The following is a 20,493-nucleotide window of genomic DNA, read 5'->3' as shown; positions in this document are numbered from 1 at the left end:
AGCCTCCTCTTAGCTTTAATCTCTCCAGGATGAACAAAGCAATTTCCTTCAGCTATTCCTTATCCATCACATGCTGCAGCCCAGTCATCATCCTGGTGGATCTCCACTGCACTTGCACCACTGTCTATCATGACGCACTACAGCCGTCATCCCAAAGGTCTTTTCCAACCTAAACAATTCTATGATTCTACGATTCAATAGTGAAAAATAAACACTGCTGGCTACACTCTTGCTAATGTAACCTATTATGCAGCTCACCTTCAGCACCGCAAGAGTGCACAGACACAGCTGGTTCACATTCAAGTTCTTGTTTACCAGCACTCCAGGTCTTTTTCTGCAAAGCTACTTTCTAGGCATTCAGACCAGAGTTTATACTATTGCTTGGGGCTATACAAGGTGCAGGATTTTGCATCTGCCTGTGCTGAACTTCATGAGGTTCCTCTCAGCCCGTTCTGCAATCCTGTTGAGAACCCTCTGAATAGCAGCCCTGCTACCCAGAACACCAACCACTTTCCACAATTTGGTCTCACCCGCAAACTTGCTAAGAGAACATTCTACCTCATCATCCAGAACATTCAGAAATACTTCTACATGGTATTGGTCTCAGTACCAGTCCCTTAAGCATGCCACTAGTGATAGGCTTTCCAGCTGGACTTTGCATTGCCAGTCACAACACCTTGAATCCAACAGCTGAGTCAACTTTCCATACGTCTTGTTGTCCATTTATCCAGCCCACATCTCACCAACTGAGTTATAAGGGTACTACGGAAGATTGGCAAAGGTTTTGCTAATGTCAAGCTATTAAATATCCACTACTTTTTATTTGATCACAGTTATTTCATCTAAGGGGGCAATCGCGTTGGTCTGATGAGACATGCATGGTTTCACAAATCCATGCCTGCTGCTCCCAATGACATCTTCCTCCTCCCTGTAGCTGGGAACACCTACCAGGAAAATTTGCTCAATAACCTTCACAGAGAGTGAGGTTCATCTGATCAACTTACAGTCCCCAAAGTCTCCTTCTTGCTCTTCCCTCAAAACTAATGTGACGTTTGTCTTTTTCTGGTCATCAGGAACCTCCCTCAATCATCATGACCTTTCAGTGATGAACAAATAGACTTGCAATGACATCAGTCTCCTCTCTAATCATGCCCACAATGAATCCCATATAGTGTCATGTATTTATGTATGCCAAATTGCCTTAAGCACATCCTAATTCTATCTTCCTTTGTTGTGGGTAAAGCTGCAATCTCACTACGCCTGCTGCAAGACTTAAAGACTGGAGAGGAAGACTTATCAGTTGAAGAGCATTATTAGATGTCCTTCAATCCACAAGGACAGATCCTTGAGACCAGTCTTATTACGGATGTATAAAATATTTCACTGCTTCCCACATGACCTGGTAGTTCAGAGCGCCCACCCTCCTCTTTGTCCTTCTCCAGGGACAACCTTTGGACCAGCAAGCACAAAACTAGTAGAAGGCATACACATGAAGGGAGTGACACTATTTCACACCCCTACCAGGGGTAAAGACCAAGGAATTGAGAACTTTAGGAGATGGCGTGGAAGTTACTTGATGCGTAACATGGAGTGTGAAGTGTAAGCACTGGAAGGGAGAACGTAGTATGATGACACAATACACTTGGTCACTGCTTTGAACAGCATATCTCCATAAATTGGTGTTACAGAATCACAGAATCACTATGTTGGAAAACTACCGACAGGATCATTCAGTCCAACCATTCCTATCAACCATTACACCACACCCTTCAGCATCTCATCCACGCTCCTTTTAAATACCTCCAGGGAAGGTGACTCAACCACCTCCCTGGGCAGCCTGTTCCAATGCCCAATGACCCTTTCCCTGAAAAATTCAGGGACTGAATATTCTCCCTGGTCCTCCTTTTATTGTTAATGTATTTATAGAAATATTTTTTTGTTATCTTTCACCAACTTGGCCAATCAGAGCTCTAGTTGGGCTTTAGCTCTCCTGATTTTTCCTCTGCGTAATCTCACTTCCTCCCTGTAGTCCACCCAAGACACCTGTCCCTTCTTCTAAAGCTAATAGACATTCCTTTTCTTTTTGATGTCCCTCAAGACCATCCTGCTCAACCAAGCTGGTTTTTTCCCACCGGCTCCTCTTCCAGAACATGGGGACAGCTTACTCCTGAGCTGCTAGGATTTCCTTTTTGAAGAGCTCCCAGCCCTCATGGGCTCCCTTGCCCTTAAGGACTGTCTCCCATGGGACTTTATCAACCAGCCTTCTGAACAGTCCAAAGTCTGCCCTCTGGAAGTTTAATGTGACTGTTCTGCTAATCCCCCTCCTCACCTCACCTAGAACTGAAAATTCTACCATCTCACGATCGCTTTGTCCCAGGCATCCTCCAACCATTACATCCCCCACAAGGCCTTCTCTGTTCACAAACAACAGGTCCAGGAAGGCGACTTCCCTTGTCAGTTCACTCACCAGTTGTGTGAGGAAGTTGTCATCCACACACTCCAGGAAACTCATAGACTGCTTCCTATCTGCTGTATTGTACTTCTAGCAGACATCCAGAAGACTGAAGTCTCCCACAAGGACAAGAGCTAGCAACCTTGAGACTACTACCACTTGTTTATAGAAGAGCTCATCAGCTGCTTCTTCTTGGCTGGGTGGTCTATAATAGACTCCCATCACAATATCTGCCTTCTTGTGGGCTCCTCTGATTTTAACCCACAGGCAGTCAATCCCGCCATCACCATAATCAAGCTCGAGAGTATCAAAGCACTCTCTAATATAGAGGGCTACTCTGCCTCCCCTCCTCCCCTTCCTGTCTTCCCTGAAGAGTTTCTACCCCACCATAGCTGCACTCCAGCTATACAAGTCATCCCACCATATTTCCGTGATGGCAACTACATCGTAGCCTCCTTGCCCTACAATAACTTCCAATTCTTCCTGCTTATTGCCCATGCTGTGTGCATTGGTGTAAACACCCTTCAGCTGGACTGGTGAACCCTCAGCTCTCATGAAGGGAATAGTGTTCATTCCCAGTTGACTGGTCCTTGGATTATCTAACAACTCAGTGCCAGTTTCATCCTTTCCATCACCAGATGTACTTGCCCCCACTCGCTCTGTGGTGACACACTGGCGGTGTGTCACCAGCACACCATCTCTCAGACACTGGAGTTCCACTTCCAGGCTCTCTCCTGATTAGCCTGGCTTCGTCACCCTTCCCCTTCACATCTAGTTTAAAGCTCTATTTATGAGCCCTGCTAGATTTTTACACTGCAAAGACTGTTAGATTAGACCCAGATTATAAGTGACTACGATCATTTACTCTTGAAAGTGAATTAAAATCCACAATACTTTTAGACTGACTTAAAAATTCATGTGCCCATAGAGAGGTACAGTGAAACTGATGAAAAATTTTAGCCTTTTTGGAGCTGAGAATGTGCTCCATGAAGAAAAAACAGACACATGCTCCATCTCCAGAAAATTAAACCACAGATCTTTCAAGAACAATACAGTCCTGAGAAAAGCTGTGATAAAGGACACCTGTACAGGTATTTTGTACTTGGCACAGTTACTTATTCTCAATCAAAAAGGTCTCATAGCCATGCAAGACTGTTAATTACCCAAAAGCAGAGTGTTGCTATTGCATAGATCTATCATTATTTACTTTACCCACTGCCGTGCTATACTTTGACTTACTGAGGCTAGCAGGAGATTTTTCTTTGACTCCACTAGAGTCTATAATTCTCCATCTTGCTTTTAGAGGAAAGATAGCAAGCCTTCTACTGCAGCGCACTATATATCTCTGTTCTCATCTGGTCCATCTAATCACAATCCAAGTTTAAATTAAAATATTTGTCTATTACAAAAATTTCAAAAAGCTACAATAGTCAACAGAAGAAAATATAATTTTTACAATTTATCTGGGAGAACAGATCTTGTATACACACATGTGTGTGTGTGCACATCTATACATATATATGAATTTATATTGTAGACATATTTATTTGTATAAAAAACAACTAAAAATCGAGCTTAAAAATTAAACTTATTCAAAAGCTAATATACAGGAAGCACTAAATTTCATTAAGTCTTGCTGCCTCTGTTTTTACTACTGTTTTACGCAGCATTGACAATATTCTCTTCAGTTGCTCTATTTGTACTCTGCCTTTTCTTTCAGTGTACATTTTGATTCCTTCAGCAATTCTCAGAGCAGTACACCTGTTCTGTTGACATGGCCCACAAATACTGAACAGTATCTGTTCATGATTTATAGTTTTGCACTGCTTGATACACTGAAAAAATACCTGTTACTGGGGCCAAAATCAAGAGAACAGATTTTACACATGCAAAATGGCAAAATAAAACATCAAATCATAAATGGTATCGGAACGTAAACTTGTGTGTGACATCCAGGTATCATTCTGGGGTTTCATCTATCCAGCTATCTATGTATAACCTATTCTATCTATAAATGACAGCATAGGGTATTATTAAATATTCATAACTCAAGTGAAAGTAAAGCAAGAGTCAAACTCTTCTAACATACATACCCAGCCACTACAACTGCTTATAATTCACTTTGTTTTAATCCTAACTCATCAGAAAAACATACTATATGTTCAAAAGTACGCAGGAATTAATAATGTAGTGAAGCTTTCTTACATGACTTGGACTCCGGTGACGGTGGAGAAATGTTGGACACAGCAAGGTCGCTCTTTGACTTTTTAGGCTTTTTTGCATTTACCTGCCAAGGTTTATCGTAACTTCTAATATCTCTCCTTGTTCCTTTATTTTCTGTTAAAAGAATTGAATCAGTCAATTATAGCATTTGTAGGGCCATTTTTTTGAAGACTAAATGAACAATTAATCAAGAAAAAACCTCTTTATTTTCTCCTACTTCTGATTTTTGCTAAATTTCATGTATTCCTTCCATTTCCTAAACATCAAAATTTAGAAATTCATTAATATGTTTTTCATTAAGAACATGACATCTCTTTTTTGTTATGAAAATCCTTATCCTCCATTTTTTTTCCTCTTGCATGTTTGACCACTTATGCTTAAAACTTCACATTTGATATAAATTAGAAGTTAGTTTGTCAGGCAACTAACATTTTGACTATCAGGAACTACTATTACAGTCTAAAACAGATCATCGGTAAATTTTTAAATACAAGCTAAACATTCTAACAGCAGCTTCTAACAGAATATCAAAGCTGAAAGTTCAACTTTAGAATAAGAGTAGATATTATTTCATAAATGTTTTGTGTTATTCACAGTGGTGTTAGTGAAGCAGTAATAGCATTTTCTCTTTAAGTGTTGGAATGTTAATTTTGGTTGTTAAAAATGTATATTATTAAAGAAAATGCCTCAACAGAGGCTAATCTCATCATAGGCAGCCTGATCTAGGGGGATGTCCCTGCGCATGGCAGGGGGGTTGGAACTAGATGATCTTTAAGGTCCCTTCCAACCCAAAGTAATCTATGATTCCATAATCTCAAAAACAAATACACCAGAAGAGGGAAAATGAAAGCAAAGAGGACAGGAGGGGAATCAAAGGACCTTTATATGCACCTTCTTTCTCATTGAGATTGGGATCGTTTCCATGCTGTAACTCTGACCCATATTCACATGATATGTACATAGGCTGAGACAATATCTGAAAATATTTATTAAATTCAATCGAGCAGGATTTATTTGGCATGCTCAAACCCACAGTGTAGTATCTGTTCAGTAGATGCACGTGCATCCAGGAGATCATGGATGAAAGTGTGGGAAGATTATACTGGAGACCAGACCTTTCTAGCATACAAAACATACCTGATGTTTCACTCTCTGCCCAAAGGGCAGCAGAGCCAGACAACGTTCTCTGAAGCTGACCACGGTTCCCCTGTTTGGACTGAAGATGATCAATTAGAAATGGGATTGGCTGGTCAGGTGTCTCTGTTATCAGCTTGGTCATCAACTCCTTTAGAAAATTAAAACAGAACAAAAAATTAGTGGGATATTGCACCTAAACTAATCTTATATTTACCAAAAGTAAAGGAGCACTTATAAAGGAAAAGCCTGTTTCCAACTTTGAAGAAAACAGCTGGAAACACTCATCTACTCAAACTACTTCTACCTTTGCCCTATTAAGCGTTCATGTCTGAAGTGCTCTTAGCCTATACCATCACTTATCTACAGGCATTTATGCTGAACAACCCAATCCCCGCTACTTGCTCAAATTTACCCAAAACCATCTGAATCGTGTTCATGTAACCATTCAGAACAAGCACCTTTTCAAAGCATCAAGTAGCTCTTCTCTGACCCATGCATCCAAGTTTCTTCTCGTTGGAAACTGGAACATCAGGAAGTTTGGTGCATTTTTGATCTCATCCAGGCATGGAACAATGATCTGATTAGAATATGCGTTCATATTTGGGAATGCCATAGTCTGATCAAAGAGGTAGACATTTTTTAAAACAAGTCCTCTTTATTAGTAAATATTTTATTGTACTTTAGCAGACATGGATACAAAACAATGTCAACTGGAAAGGATCTCCTATGCCAAGCATTAATACTATCTAAAAGCTGCTATACATCCTGGTCTTGCAGAGGTGCAGAAAGAAACACTCTCGATATCACTGCTGAGGTTTTTCCTAGCTCCCTACACATAAAACGCAGATTAGGAATACAGAAAGAAGCTATATCTCCATGCTAGGCATGTTCTCTGAAAGAAAATCAATGGCTAATATGGGAGGTGACCCTGAAATCCCCATAGTTCTACAGGGAATCTGTATCTGCCACTGCAAAACAAAAAAGCTCCATAGAAGTAAAAAATCACAGGAGAGTACAGGAAAAAAATCAGGACAAAAAACTGTCTAAATTAATAAAAGCAATTATTCTCTCTTCATCTACCTCCAAGCATAAATCTTACCATAACCACCAAACATCTGAGTCTATCTCTGTTCCATCTTTTCTACACATCTCCATTTAATAAGTAATTTCTCAAATACCTGTCATCACTTGGTATTATCATCAGTAAATTGTGTTGGAAAACACTACTTAAGAGGGAGTATCCCAAGAAACAGTAAACATGAGCAACGTCATGCAGGATTATTAAGACACATTAAGTTATCTTTTCCCACTCCAAGACTTTCCATTCCTGTTTATTCAAGTAGTGGTATAAACAATTAAGTATAAGTGAAAATGAGACAAAAACAAGCTTTCTATTTCAAAAAGAGAAATTTTACTTCAGAAGACAAAGAAAAGAATATGTGCCCAATCTCATATCTTGTGAAAACATGATTATCTGTAACATGAAAACTACATGAGACCAAAAAAAAAAAAATTAAAAAAAGGTGACTTCGGTTTTGGTTTTGAAATGAAACTCCACAGGGAGAAATTGAGCTACTTACTAATCTTTGAAATGGTAAAGCTATGGACCGTAACTTCATCTAGTCTGTCTCTCACCAAGGTAAGAGAAATCCTCTGATATACATCACACAAGAAAAATCCAGAAATTGGAGTAATTCAGATTTTGGTTGCTTGGTAACACTCTACCAGCAAATCTTTCTTCTTTTTCCCCACCCAAGTGCAGAATTAGTGGCAAGTAGGAAGACGTAATCTTGTGCTTGTAATGGACCACGATAGCCACAGGATTTCCACTGCAGAGGACTTGTAATTTAAATAATTTTTCTGAATCATGGTTTGAAAATTAATTTTCATCTTAGAGTAATAAAAACATGATGATGAGAACTGACATACTTGCATTGATACTAATAATTTTTTAAAGACATGCATGGGTGAAAATCTGTTCATAATACATTATAAAATTAATGTAGCATTAAAGAAGATAATACAGATATTAAAAATCTTAGAATGCCTAGGAGTCAATGTAAGACAAATGCTACTTGATTGTTGCCATCACTGACTTACTTGTCACAGGAAGAAATGGCCTTTAACTAAAGAAACAGAAATAATAAAATAAAGCTGATTATAGAATTATTTACCTTATTCTGAGACACAGCAATAAAACTAAAGAACATAATGGCACACAGTAAAAAAAAAAAAGTGCTGTTCCAAGGTGATGTGAAATTAGCTTCTATTCAAAATGACCACTTCTTTAGCTACTGTTAACATATAGATAGTAAGACCTGAGCAATACAGAGATCTGTGCTGTCGCAAAGAATAATCAGTTCTATTCTGTGACAGCAATTAGAAAAGTTAAAAGAATCATAAATATAGGCTACTTTTATCTATCTGGAGTAACAAGTGAGGTGAAACAATCCCATACACCTAAACCAAATAAGAATTAACATTGCTGGAATTCTCATAAACTGAAAATAGTACACAGTTAAAAAATACTATTTATTTGTGTAATAAGCCTCAAACTGATTTGCCTCAAGCAATTTCAGAGAAATTATTAAAATTAAATACATCAAGCCAACACAAAGGTGACTCAGATGGCGAAGCCTGCCATTTAAGGAAAAGCTCTTTACCCCGAGTACTCCATTGCAAAAGGCGAACAAAAAAGCTCTTAGGGATTTGCTTCTCAAGCTGCTCCAAGCAAGCTTGAGAAAGTGATCTCCGACTTACTGCAGCTGGGTTCCCAAACTCTGCAGAATTTGCGAAGAACACCTCCATCCTAACCAGTGAAAATAACTTCAGAATTATGCTCTGTGTAAATCCACATTCAGATGCAGAAGGTGTTATCTCCCTCCAAATCCTCCTGCCACATACACTTTCAGAGATCCCAGAAGTAAGACCACAACTCCATGATCCTCATCGTCTTTTCCCTCCTACTAAATTCTGCCACCTAGTCCATCGAGGGTCCTAGCTCCATCCACTCAGCCCCCAAACCATGCTCTTCAATTTCATGCTTTCTTTGAGGTTCTCATCATCCCCAGCAAACTGGCAATTATAGGGGAATATTTTGTCTGCCTGTGTTCGGTTGCATGCCTCTGCCATGGGTTGGAGCAATGGAAGTGGCAAGAGAAATAAAAAACACCCACCCAACACAAAAAAAGCAAAAAGCTTCACACACACAGGCAGTTACTACACTTAGTGAGCCCTCAGCTCAGTTTTTAAGTAGAAACATACAATATGTGAACGTGAAAAGATATTACAGATTAGGAATGCCTATTAGGGGTATTCTCATCTTAGCACCACTCCCTAGTAAAGTTATCTTAAACTCCTGATGAAATTATCTAATGTTTATTTGATGCTCTCTCTCTGTTGCTCAGATGGCATCTTAATAGACAGCAGGAATAACATACTACATGGCACACTAAATATACTCTTACAAGTTTGAAATCTTTAAAAAAAAAAATGACAAAAGTGAAAGTATTAAATAAGGAAAACTAAAGTGTACAACAAGTTACAAAAATAGCATTCCTTTCTGGTTAGCAGCAGTCTGATCTGACTCACAATGTGCTAAGTAGGCAAGGTTTCACCAGAAAAAGGAAAAAGACCATCTAGTCTCAATGAAGCCACCTCTGCATTAGCAGCAGAATAAAAATGGAACAAGAACATTGAAACTAAGATTCATTTCTTGATGAAAAATTCAACAGTAAGTTTCAGCTATGCAAGAAAACAGAAATGAATGACACATCTCTTAAAAATATTAACTATACTATCTGCCTCTCTAGCAGAAATTTATAAGTTTTCTAATTTCTCCAAATTTCACTTAATTCAAATAAGAAAAATTAAAAGTGCTAGGTTTATCTTTATAACATGTTCTTCCATGGACAGTAGACCTTATAACAACAAATAAAAAGTCATGGTAGATTGGGTCTCCATGCTGCCAGATGAACTGTTCACTACCAATAATCTCTCTCCTCTTAACTTCTTTCCACTACATCTTCCTTTCACTCTATGTCCATTTGTCTTTTCTATGAGTGGGACTCCCCTCAGCCTCTCGCTTCCAGCTGTATAACAAGTGAAGAAACCTGTGCAGATGTCAGCAGCTCTTAATTCCCTGTGCACCCGTGAGAGAGTTTGCAGCACAGGAAAGGGGTGAAAGGGAACTTCCATGACTATTACAGACTAGAGCACCATGGTGAATGCTGCTTACCCACTGTATTGCCCCAAATTAGGTTCTGCTCTGACCAGAATGAGAAAGAAAGGCAATATAAGCTCTAGAAAAACTGGCAGTTAACTCCTCCAAAGATTTTACCTTGCACAGTGCAAACAAGGAATTAAAGCAGTTATTTCTATTTTCTTCTGCAATGGTATCTTCACATGCTTTTACGTTCACTAGCTTTATTAAACTAGGTATGATAGACTTTTAAAAAAAAACTTTCAGAAGTTTATCTGCAGATGTTTCAAAGAGAGATTCATACACATATTGATATGGCTGCAAAAGATCTTGAAAAAAATCAGATCTAAACTAGCAACTGAATATCTTAATTCTTTATAAAGTGAATAATCTTCCACTATTGCACTACCCTGAGATCCTCTATTAGTTATTCAGTGCAGCTCAAATTTTAATTTCCCTGTGACTGTCCATGCATTTTCATACAAATGAAACAGTCTACAGTCTATTAATCATGGGCCCAATTACAAGAAAGCTCTAATTAGCTACGTCTAAACGTACCTATCAGGTTATTAAGTTAATTAAGAGACATTCTATCTTGCCCTGTAATTGATAACAGTAACTACACAATAATCACAGGTCTTGTTTTTAACTATATAGACTTCTACAGACTATGTAGAGCATGCAAAGATTTCAGGCCTATCATGCTCTTTAATCGTTTAAATTAGATGTTTAAAGGAGGTAGGATGTTTAAAGTGAATTGCCTTCTGAAGATGTCTGTGTCTCTCCTGACCAAAGAGACTAAGAGGCTTAACTTAAACTAATAGGCTTTGATGGGATGCGGTTCCAAATTAATACAATTAAATACAGCAGTCTTCACTCTGAAGTCAATGGTGATCTTGTCAATAAAGAAGCCAAGGGAGCCTAAAGAGCTACCAGTTGACTAGCTAGTGTATGTCCACTTGGGATAAGAAGAACTGCACTCCAGGTTCCACTGATTGTTTTGCCTATATATCCATTGACTACAATGGAGCTCAGACACGTAAAAGACAGGCAGACATCTAAATTTGCTAATCACTTCACGTAGGCTGCAATGAACAAAGAAGATGCAAAACTCAGTGAAAACCTGTGGAAGGAAAGTAAGTGCAACAAACTTTTTAGTGATTGACACTTTTATCTTTAGAATTCCTTTCTGATCGCTGCAGTAAGAAAGCAAGGAAAAGATATTTAAAAGTATATTTCAACAATATTCTTACTGGCTAAATAAAAGTCTGAATGAAATGAAAAGCAGAAAGGTAAACATCACTGCTTCTACCACAAAATGTTATTTTCTATGGAAATGCAGGAAAAATGCCAGCATCCTTCTTTTGGGAAATAGCTAGGCTTTACACCTTCTGGAGCAATTCATAATTAACAGAAGAAAATCACATTATAGACTGTAATAAAAAATGGACTTCAACATAGTTTAAGCGTTCATTAAATTATTACTGCATCTCCCAACGAATTGCATGCCTGCACCATACTAGTTGTTTCAAACTAACCAAAGCAGAAAAACAGTTGAGAGCAAACATCTATAGGATTAGTAGTCCTATTCAGCTTGTTTGTAAAAATATTTAGATTTTTACTCGGAACTGACTAAAAAATTTTTCAACCAACTCTATTCTTTGTTCACAGGCTCAACAGTATTCATTCCTGCTGTTTCAGCTAGCTGTGCAGCTCAATTTAATATTGCAAAACTGCAGTACACAGCACAAAGTACATCCCACAAAGAAATTACTTTGGACACACGGCTAAAGAAAAAATACAAAGCTGATATGGTGGCTCCGGTATTATCATAGAATCATAGAATCGCTAGATTGGAAAAGACCCACTGGATCATCGAGTCCAACCATTCCTATCAAAATTCCTACTATGGTGCAAGCAGAATTCCCGTAAAGGCGGCACTGGTAGGGAAATGTTAAATATGGGACTGGTGGCATAGGTAACATTTTTAGATTCAGGCTACTAGCATTCAAAGTCTCAAATTGCTTTTTTCACATCTCAGATCAGGGTGATAACTCCAATATACAGAAGTGGTAAGCTATTGGTTCATACAATGAGACTAATAAGAGGGAGTCTGAAAACAATCACTGAATAGCAAACAGTCCTCCTTAAATGTTCATCTATTCAATATCTATACTAATTCAATAAAAGAAAACCAGTTTTGGAAGCTATGTTAATAACAAGATGTTTAGGGAGCCTCTGGAGGGCAGAATGGAAACAACATAGTCTTTCCACTACAAACTCTTTGCAAATCATATAATCATTTCCCTGAGTGGGGTGAACTAGCCCTATCTGATATGAATCCAACTCATGTATGTAATAGTTGATAAAATATGCAGCACTGACCTTACTTAGCAATCCAGAACCAAAAACCTTTTGCATAGACGAGGTTTGTTGGATGATTCTGAAACTTCATCGAGTGAGCTCATGACAGTACACATCATGATGTGAAACATCTACCTGAATCTCATGCTGTATTTTTTCACTTACATACCCCTTTCATGGATTTTTTTTCCTCTTACCTTATTCTGGATATTTCAAATATCATTGTCCCAAATGTATTATACTACTTCTGAGTTCAGAAAACAGCTTCAAACACCTTTGATCTTTGGCTTTATTATTTAAAGCTTTCCTTTCTCACATTCAATCATTTCAGATAAGATTGCTGTAAAAGGGGAGGTCACTGGTACTAGGCTACTCCAAAACATTAACTACTCCTCAGCAAAAGCACAAAAGGTTAAAGACATGCTCTCAGATATGCCAACCATGTTAACATAATGGTTCTCACATTTTCTCCCACGGTTTTCAAATCATGAAGAATTTCTGTGATAGGTTACACTTCTTGCAGCACTCCTGTATCTCTGCCTAACGATCTCACGCTTGTGGAATTATGCCAACCATATCATTACCTGAACTCAGCAAGGATTTATCAAACGAGGGTAGTTCGTGTTATGGCAGAAGCAGTCTAAGGTTTCTCTAAAGCATAAATCAGAAATTTTCCTCAGTCTCCACCCACTCTATCAAGCAGTGGAAACTTACCCTGAAGGCAAGGCAATTCAAAGTTCAACCAAGAAAAAATGAAAGCTACTGGGTTCCTGAAAGGTCTGTAGAATTTACATCAAAAGGAATACTCATAGATAAAGGCTACGAAAGACTATTACAATCCAGACTGGTTTTTTTAAGTTACAGCCATAAAACAACACTGCCTATCACTGGCTTTTCTAAAAGCTAACTCAACAGGTGAGAGCTCATCTTTCTCTGATCAGGTGAAGTAACCTTATTCCAATTTGAAAGTCTAAGGTGAAGCTGCTCGTTCTTCCATGTTCAGTGATTCATTACTGCAACTGTTAAAAAAACTGCATCACATTTCAAGTTAAACTTCACTGACTTAGGTTCTACCTACCTGGTGCTAATTTTTTTTTTTTCTGAAGAAGGATGATACTAGGAACTAAAGCAATAGGTATTTTTGTGGCTACTTCTCATGGCTTGACCCCAGCCAGTAGGTCAGTATCCACTAGCCACTCCCTCCCTCCCACCCCCAGTGGGATGGGGGAGAGAATAAGAGCATAAGAGAATACGAATAAGAACTAAAAAAACCCATGGGTCAAGATAAAGACAGTTTAATAACAAAGAGAAGAAGAAGAAAACCCCAAACAAGTGATGTAATCACTCACCATCTCCCACTGCCCAGCCAGTCCCCAAGCAACAGCTGCTTCAGAAAATCTACACCCTAGCTTTTATTGCTGAGCATGACATTATATACTACAGAATATCTCTTCACTCAAGTTGGGTCAGCTGTCCCAGCTGTGTCCCCTCCCAGCGTCATGCCCACCCCAAGCCTACTTGTTGGTGGGCAAAGCAAGGAACAGAGGCTTTGACATTGTTCAGCAATACCTGAAAGACTGGTGTATCAACACCAGTCACAAATCTGAAACGGAGCACCATATGCGCTGCTATGAAGAAAATCAACTCCATCCCAACCAGACCACGTAGAGTACCACTAAGTAAGAGCTATTAAGGGTTTATAAGTAGTGATTAGAAGAAGGCTGTACATGAGAAAAAAAACAATCGGTATATCGAGGGCTTGACTCAGCAAAGCACTTAAGCTTATATATTTTTCATGCATGAGAAGTAAATATTTATAAAGCCAGGTGATTCCCCTTAAAATGCCTTGATAAATTAGATCACTGCCCTGTGCCTGCAGAATTGCAACCATTTCTTTCCTTCCAGGAACCAAAACATTACGTCTTTTTTAAAACCTAACTATAAAGATGTTTTGAAGATTGACGGAAATCCTTTCAATCATATCCCAGGGGAAACTTGGACAATACACATTTTCAAAATGTGTGCCGCAACCAACCACAACCTGCCATGTGGTCTTCTTTCCCTCCTCACCTCCCAAACCAATCGCTAATCCCAGTCAAGTTTGGAAACATGTATTCACAGCTTTTAATTAAATTACACATTGCACATAGTAGCACTGATGTATTACCATAAGAAAAAGTTATCCTAAATACACGTTGCATATCTATCAGTTCTCATGCTTTTTTCTAGTTTCTGTTCTCACAGTTTAGGTGAATTCAAATCAATTTTTACAGCAAGCTCTTCAGAGCCACAACTTGGATATTCTCGTGTTGTACTCCTCTCCCCCTTTTCATGTGGCTCACTACTATTCTATCTACTGTACGCATAAAGCACACACAAGTGAATTGTAAGACTAGATTTTTGTAGATAAGCACCAATTACCTAATGGCAGCATGACTAACACACTTGTATTAAAGAGTCACTGCCTTCGGTTGCTCCCATGAACTTTTAGTTCAGGTCAGCTGCCAAAACACATCTAGGAGCACAAGCAATTGTAAGAGAAAAAGTCAGTTTTTGAAAAAGCTTAGGGCTCAACCACACCCCTAATAAATTCATAGCGTTAAGTAAAGACTATTTTGGAACATCAAGAGTTTCAGCACTGCTGCATTTCACAGTATTGAATTTTACTAATACTGAAAGTATCAGGCTAACTCAGAAAATGGTCAGTGAAATATTTCAAAGCAATATGAAAGAGATAACTTAAACCCACGGTTTAAATATAATTTAATACAATTTAAATACAATTATTTATAAGAATAGGATTTCCAGTCTCATGCAGAAAAAATGCGTACATATGGGGATTAAAAGTGCATAACTGGAAATACTGAATATATTCAAGATTTGATGATGATGATGATGATGAGTACATACGCCAAAGAGAATGAAAAAGATTTTTCCAGTGTTTTGCATATATTCGAGAGAATATGTTCATTACCATTGCCATAACTGGACAATGGAGGTAAATGGTACTTTGTATATTCATTACTGTATTCACAACATGGAATGCAAACTACCTAAAACATAAAAGCATTGATTTCTTCTGTTTGTAAAAAACATTTATTTGCTGTAAAACTACCTTAATAAAAATCTGATATTACAGACTGTGATACATCTTGGTAATGCACGTAGTCCATGAATTGTCCATGATCCAGCCAAACTCATATTGCTAACACGTAGCAATATAGCTCTTCATACACATGAAATATTGACATTCAAAATGACAAATCTGATTTCTCTGCACCTCTCATCCTTTTAAAAGCCCTTCTTAACTTTGTTTGCTTTATAATGAAAACTGGTGGTCACTAGTCACATTAGAAGGCCTGATATTGTACTCAAAAAACATCCCCTGTGGACAGCAGTTCTAGAGTGAACAAAAAAATGACAATATGACATTTACATGCCAATAGAAGTTAAATATTTTGTTTTAAATCATCTTTTCTACAAGTTTTTTTTTACACTTCTATTTTAAAAGCTACTAACTGCATACAAAACCGTGGCACCTGAGGCAGAACACCAGCAAGGAGCACAGCTCTCCCGAATAGCGTCTCCTAGAAGAAGTCACAGCAAGTCATCTAACAGCACGTACCACTAGAGAAATTCCCCAATGGAAACTGCTTGGCAGTCACTCACACACAGAAGGGAAGGAAGGAAAAGCACACTTGGGGCTCTTGGGTGAGCTGTGGACACAGGTCTCCAAATCCTAGGTCCTTCACTCAAATCGGTCATACAGTTTTGTCTACTCATTGCTTTCAGCATAGCAGGAATGCGGTCAGCCACCACACGCTCATTTATCCAAAAGATAATTTACCAGAAGGCACGAGGAAGCCTTCTGAGGCTGACCTTACACATGAATGAAGGAGACAACAGAACAACAGAAAACCAAACCATCAATAATACATTTAGCATAAGCATGTTAACATAAATACAAGTATTTGGAAGTATATGTAAAAAAGAATAAACTCCAAGGTCAGAGACTTTAGGCTTTAAGACAATTAACCTGGCTGGTAATCCCTCATAAGTGTATGCGTATATATATATACATACAGAGATTTCCAGTATTTAAGTAATTTGCAGTTCTAGAAATTCTAGTTTTATTGGAATGCCCACAGTACAGATTTCAACAGATCATGTCAGATCTTCTGGGCCATTTTGAGTCTGTTAACCAGTTCAGGCCCTGGATTGAAGTTCAAAACTGACCACTTGCATAGTACTACTTAGGTAGCGTCTTTACTATACAAACAGTTTTTAAATAACCCATTGAATGAAGATACTAGAATCATACACTGGACATAAATTTAGAATGAGAAATAATGTTTATGTTCACTTAAATATCCACTTTCTTTAATGAGGTCCCTTGTAATAAATTTACTTATGAAGAATGAGCACAATCTAGCGGATGGTTTTAATCTAATGGATTTTTTTTTTTCTCGAGTGTGGCTTATTACAAAGGGAGTGAGTGAATCTGTTTAATTTTCAGTTCAATCATTTAAAATTAAACTTAAAGTTCTTATTACCAGAGTTTAAATAATAATTTCACCAACTGTAAGGTTATGCATGATTGTACTACGAACACTACGGGTCAGTAAAAGATTTCAGCATCTAAACTGAGAGTTACAGAAGTTGCCCCAAACTGAAACTGCATCTGGACAAAGTTCGTAGAATTGATACTAACAGTTTGACTAGAAAATACTCCAGGCACATAAACGGTAACTCAACCTTTGCGATCCAATGTACCTAAGAGTTGCACCTATTTTATACGAATTCTCCAGGATCAAACAAAGCCAATCATGGGAAAGTGACCACAATCCAAGACTACTTTTCCAAGGCAGGTGCCTGAATAGCTATGCTACAGCCTGCTGTCACTCGCCTGCAAGAAGGTAGGAGATGAAAGTCTAAGCCCTGCAGGCTGAACAAGATACTGAAAACAGCATCTCACAGTCCCTGAGCAAGCGAATAGAAGAGACATTCTGTGATCATGTCCTCTTCCGACCACATTTCAAATGCAAGATGCAAGTCCAGGACAGTGCATTTTAGAAAGAAAGCAGACTGCAATCTTCTAAAGTTTACTGAGTGAACAGAGTTTTGCCTTCTTAATTAAAGCTTTGGGTGGTACTTTCACATGCAAATACAATGTGATACCTGAGGTAAAATGCTATGAAGTATAATGAAAATAACAACCGTGAGTAGGCAGTGTTGGACCGCACAAGACTGCAGGTGGGAATTACCTATGAACACTAGGTTAACATGAACAAAGTCCATACCTGTGTTTCATACAAAGTTATGGCAAGCAGCTTCAGTTACAAGACGAGACAGGTGATAATGACATTGATTTCAGGTTCTGAGTAGGATGGGATTTATAGAGATTAGTTTGAGATCTATTCGGCATAAAGGATTCTAATTTTTAAATATTTACAAAACATATTTACCATACTTAAATTTCACATCTAAGGTTAAAGATGTAATGATACAAAAAAAAGAATTAGAATGTTAATTTTATAAGAACACTACAAGATCATCTCTCCATGTAATAGAGTTTTTGGATGTAAACAGTTGTGGAGATTAGTAACTCAGGTGCTAGAGAATATAATAAGATCTACAAAATCACAGGACTTCTGCAGCAACAAGTCTTTCAGATCCTGAAAGACCTGATGACATATTGGCATCCCAGGAATCCTCAGAGGTCTGATGGAGTTCCTCTAACCATGCCTAAGGTGTGACCAGTATTAATCCCCTCACAAATACAGTAAAGCCAATACCTGCCAGCTGCTACGAGCTCTGGGGCTCAAATACTGGGTACTGGAACCTAGATACAGTATTTTTTTTTTTTTTTTCAGGTTGGAAAAGACCCACTGGATCATCGAGTCTAACCATTCCTATCAAATACTAAACCATGCCACTCAGTGCCTCGTCCACTCGTGCCTTAAACACCTCCAGGGAAGGTGAATCAACCACCACCCTGGGCAGCCTGTTTCGGTGCTCAATGACCCTTGCTGTGAAAAATTTTTTCCTAATGTCCAGCCTAAATCTCCCCTGGCGGAGCTTGAGGCCATTCCCTCTTGTCCTGTCCCCTGTCACTTGGGAGAAGAGGCCAGCACCCTCCTCTCCACAACCTCCTTTCAGGTAGTTGTAGAGAGCAATGAGGTCTCCCCTCAGCCTCCTCTTCTCTCAGCCATTCCTCATAAGGCCTGTTCTCCAGCCCCTTCACCAGCTTTGTTGCTCTTCTCTGGACTCGTTCCAGAGCCTCAACATCCTTCTTGTGGTGAGGGGCCCAGAACTGAACACAGGATTCAAGGAGCAGTCTCACCAGTGCTGAATACAGAGGGAAAATAACCTCCCTGGACCTGCTGGTCACGCCGTTTCTGATACAAGCCAAGATGCCATCGGCCTTCTTGGCCACCTGGGCACACTGCTGGCTCATATTCAGTTGGCTGTCAACCAACACCCTCAGGTCTTTCTCCTCCAGGCACCTTTCCAGCCAGACTTCTAGTCTGTAGCACTGCATAGGGTTGTTGTGCCCCAAGTGCAGGACCCGGCATTTGGCCTTGTTAAACCTGATCCCATTGGTCCCAGCCCAGCGGTCCAGCCTGTTCAGATCCCTTTGCAGAGCCTCCCGACCCTCCAGCAGATCCACACTTCCACCCAGCTTAGCATCATCTGCAGACTTGCCAAGGGTGCACTCGATGCCTTCATCCAGGTCATTGATAAAGACATTGAACAGGGCTGGACCCAGCACTGAGCCCTGGGGAACCCCACTTGTCACTGGCCTCCAGCTGGATTTCACACCATTTCCCACCACTCTCTGGGCCCGGCCATCCAACCAGTTTTCCACCCAGGAGAGTGTGCGCCTGTCCAGGCTAGAGACTGACAGTTTCCGAAGCAGAATGCTGTGAGAGACTGTGTCAAAGGCTTTTCTGAAGTCCAGGAAGACCACATCCACAGCCTTTCCCTCGTCCAGCAGCCAAGTCACTTTGTCATAGAAGGCGATCAGGTTAGTTCGGCAAGACCTGCCTTTTGTGAACCCATGTTGACTGGGCCTGATCAACCGGTTCTCTTGCATGTGCTTCATGATAGCACTCAAGATCACCTGCTCCGTGACTTTCCCTGGCACTGAGGTCAGACTGACAGGCCTGTAGTTCCCTGGATCCTCCCTGCGACCCTTCTTGTAGATGGGCACAACATCAGCCAGCCTCCAGTCCAGTGGAACTTCCCCAGTCTTCCAGGACTGTTGGAAGATGATGGAAAGGGTTTTTTTCCTCTGATTTTAATCCAGAGGCACTCAATCCCGCCATCACCATAATCGAGCTCGAGGGTATCAAAGCACTCTCTAGCATAGAGGGCTACCCCACCACCTCTCCTACCCTTCCTGTCCCACCTGAAGAGTTTATACCCCACCATTGCTGCCCTCCAGTTATATGAGTGGTATATTTTTGATGTTTGCCTCTGGAAAACACCCTTCAGATTTCTTCCAGGGGTTTCACCAACGCATGCAACTAACATGTAATATACAAACCACACGCTAATAGACATGGTGAAGCTGCAGAGAGTCAAATCTCTGGTAGCTGAACAATTAAAACTCAGAGCTCTCAGATGCTCATTAGCAAGCACTATACTCTGACAGCTTTTGGAACAAGGCACTGTAGATCTTGCATTATCTGTAAAAGGCAAATCGATACTACTTCTCCTGCAGAAAAGGATATAAATAACGTTGCATTACTACAACATTGCATTTACTCAAGTTAGATATAAAGGTAAATGTGAGAAGTTCTGCTGTCCACTGTACGTAGTCTAAGTTATTAAATACTCTGTATAAGTTCTAAGTATTAAAATAATTATAAAAAAATGCTTTCATATTTTTTAATCTTTACCAAAAATTTTTAAACATGGAAGTTTAAATAGTAACCAGCAATTACAGTTACATGAAACGGAGAATCTGAATGACCAGAGTCCAGAGTAGGGAAGTTCTAACACAGATTGAATTATCCTGACTTTAGCTGCCTACATAAATTAACCCTAAATTTGCTCAAGTAATGATCACTAAACAAATTCCAATGAAGTTAACAGATGCTTCCCGATTGTT

General features: G+C 39.3%; 1 protein-coding gene across 3 annotated transcripts in view; it reads right to left on the bottom strand.

Annotated features, from left to right (window-relative positions):
* C3H8orf34 (chromosome 3 C8orf34 homolog) overlaps positions 1-20,493 on the bottom strand; it is a 180,969-nt gene that overhangs the window by 145,068 nt on the left and 15,408 nt on the right. For all 3 annotated transcript variants that reach the window (XM_069854217.1, XM_069854214.1, XM_069854216.1), the window contains exons 2-3: positions 5,813-5,960; positions 4,658-4,789 (exon numbers count right to left, since the gene is read on the bottom strand). In XM_069854217.1, coding sequence (XP_069710318.1) covers positions 4,658-4,789; positions 5,813-5,960 — 280 coding nt within the window. The remainder of the gene's footprint in view (positions 1-4,657; positions 4,790-5,812; positions 5,961-20,493) is intronic.

The sequence above is a fragment of the Phaenicophaeus curvirostris genome, chromosome 3, assembly GCF_032191515.1.
Source record: "Phaenicophaeus curvirostris isolate KB17595 chromosome 3, BPBGC_Pcur_1.0, whole genome shotgun sequence".
NCBI lineage: Eukaryota > Metazoa > Chordata > Aves > Cuculiformes > Cuculidae > Phaenicophaeus > Phaenicophaeus curvirostris.
This window is presented reverse-complemented; position numbering and strand designations above follow the sequence as displayed.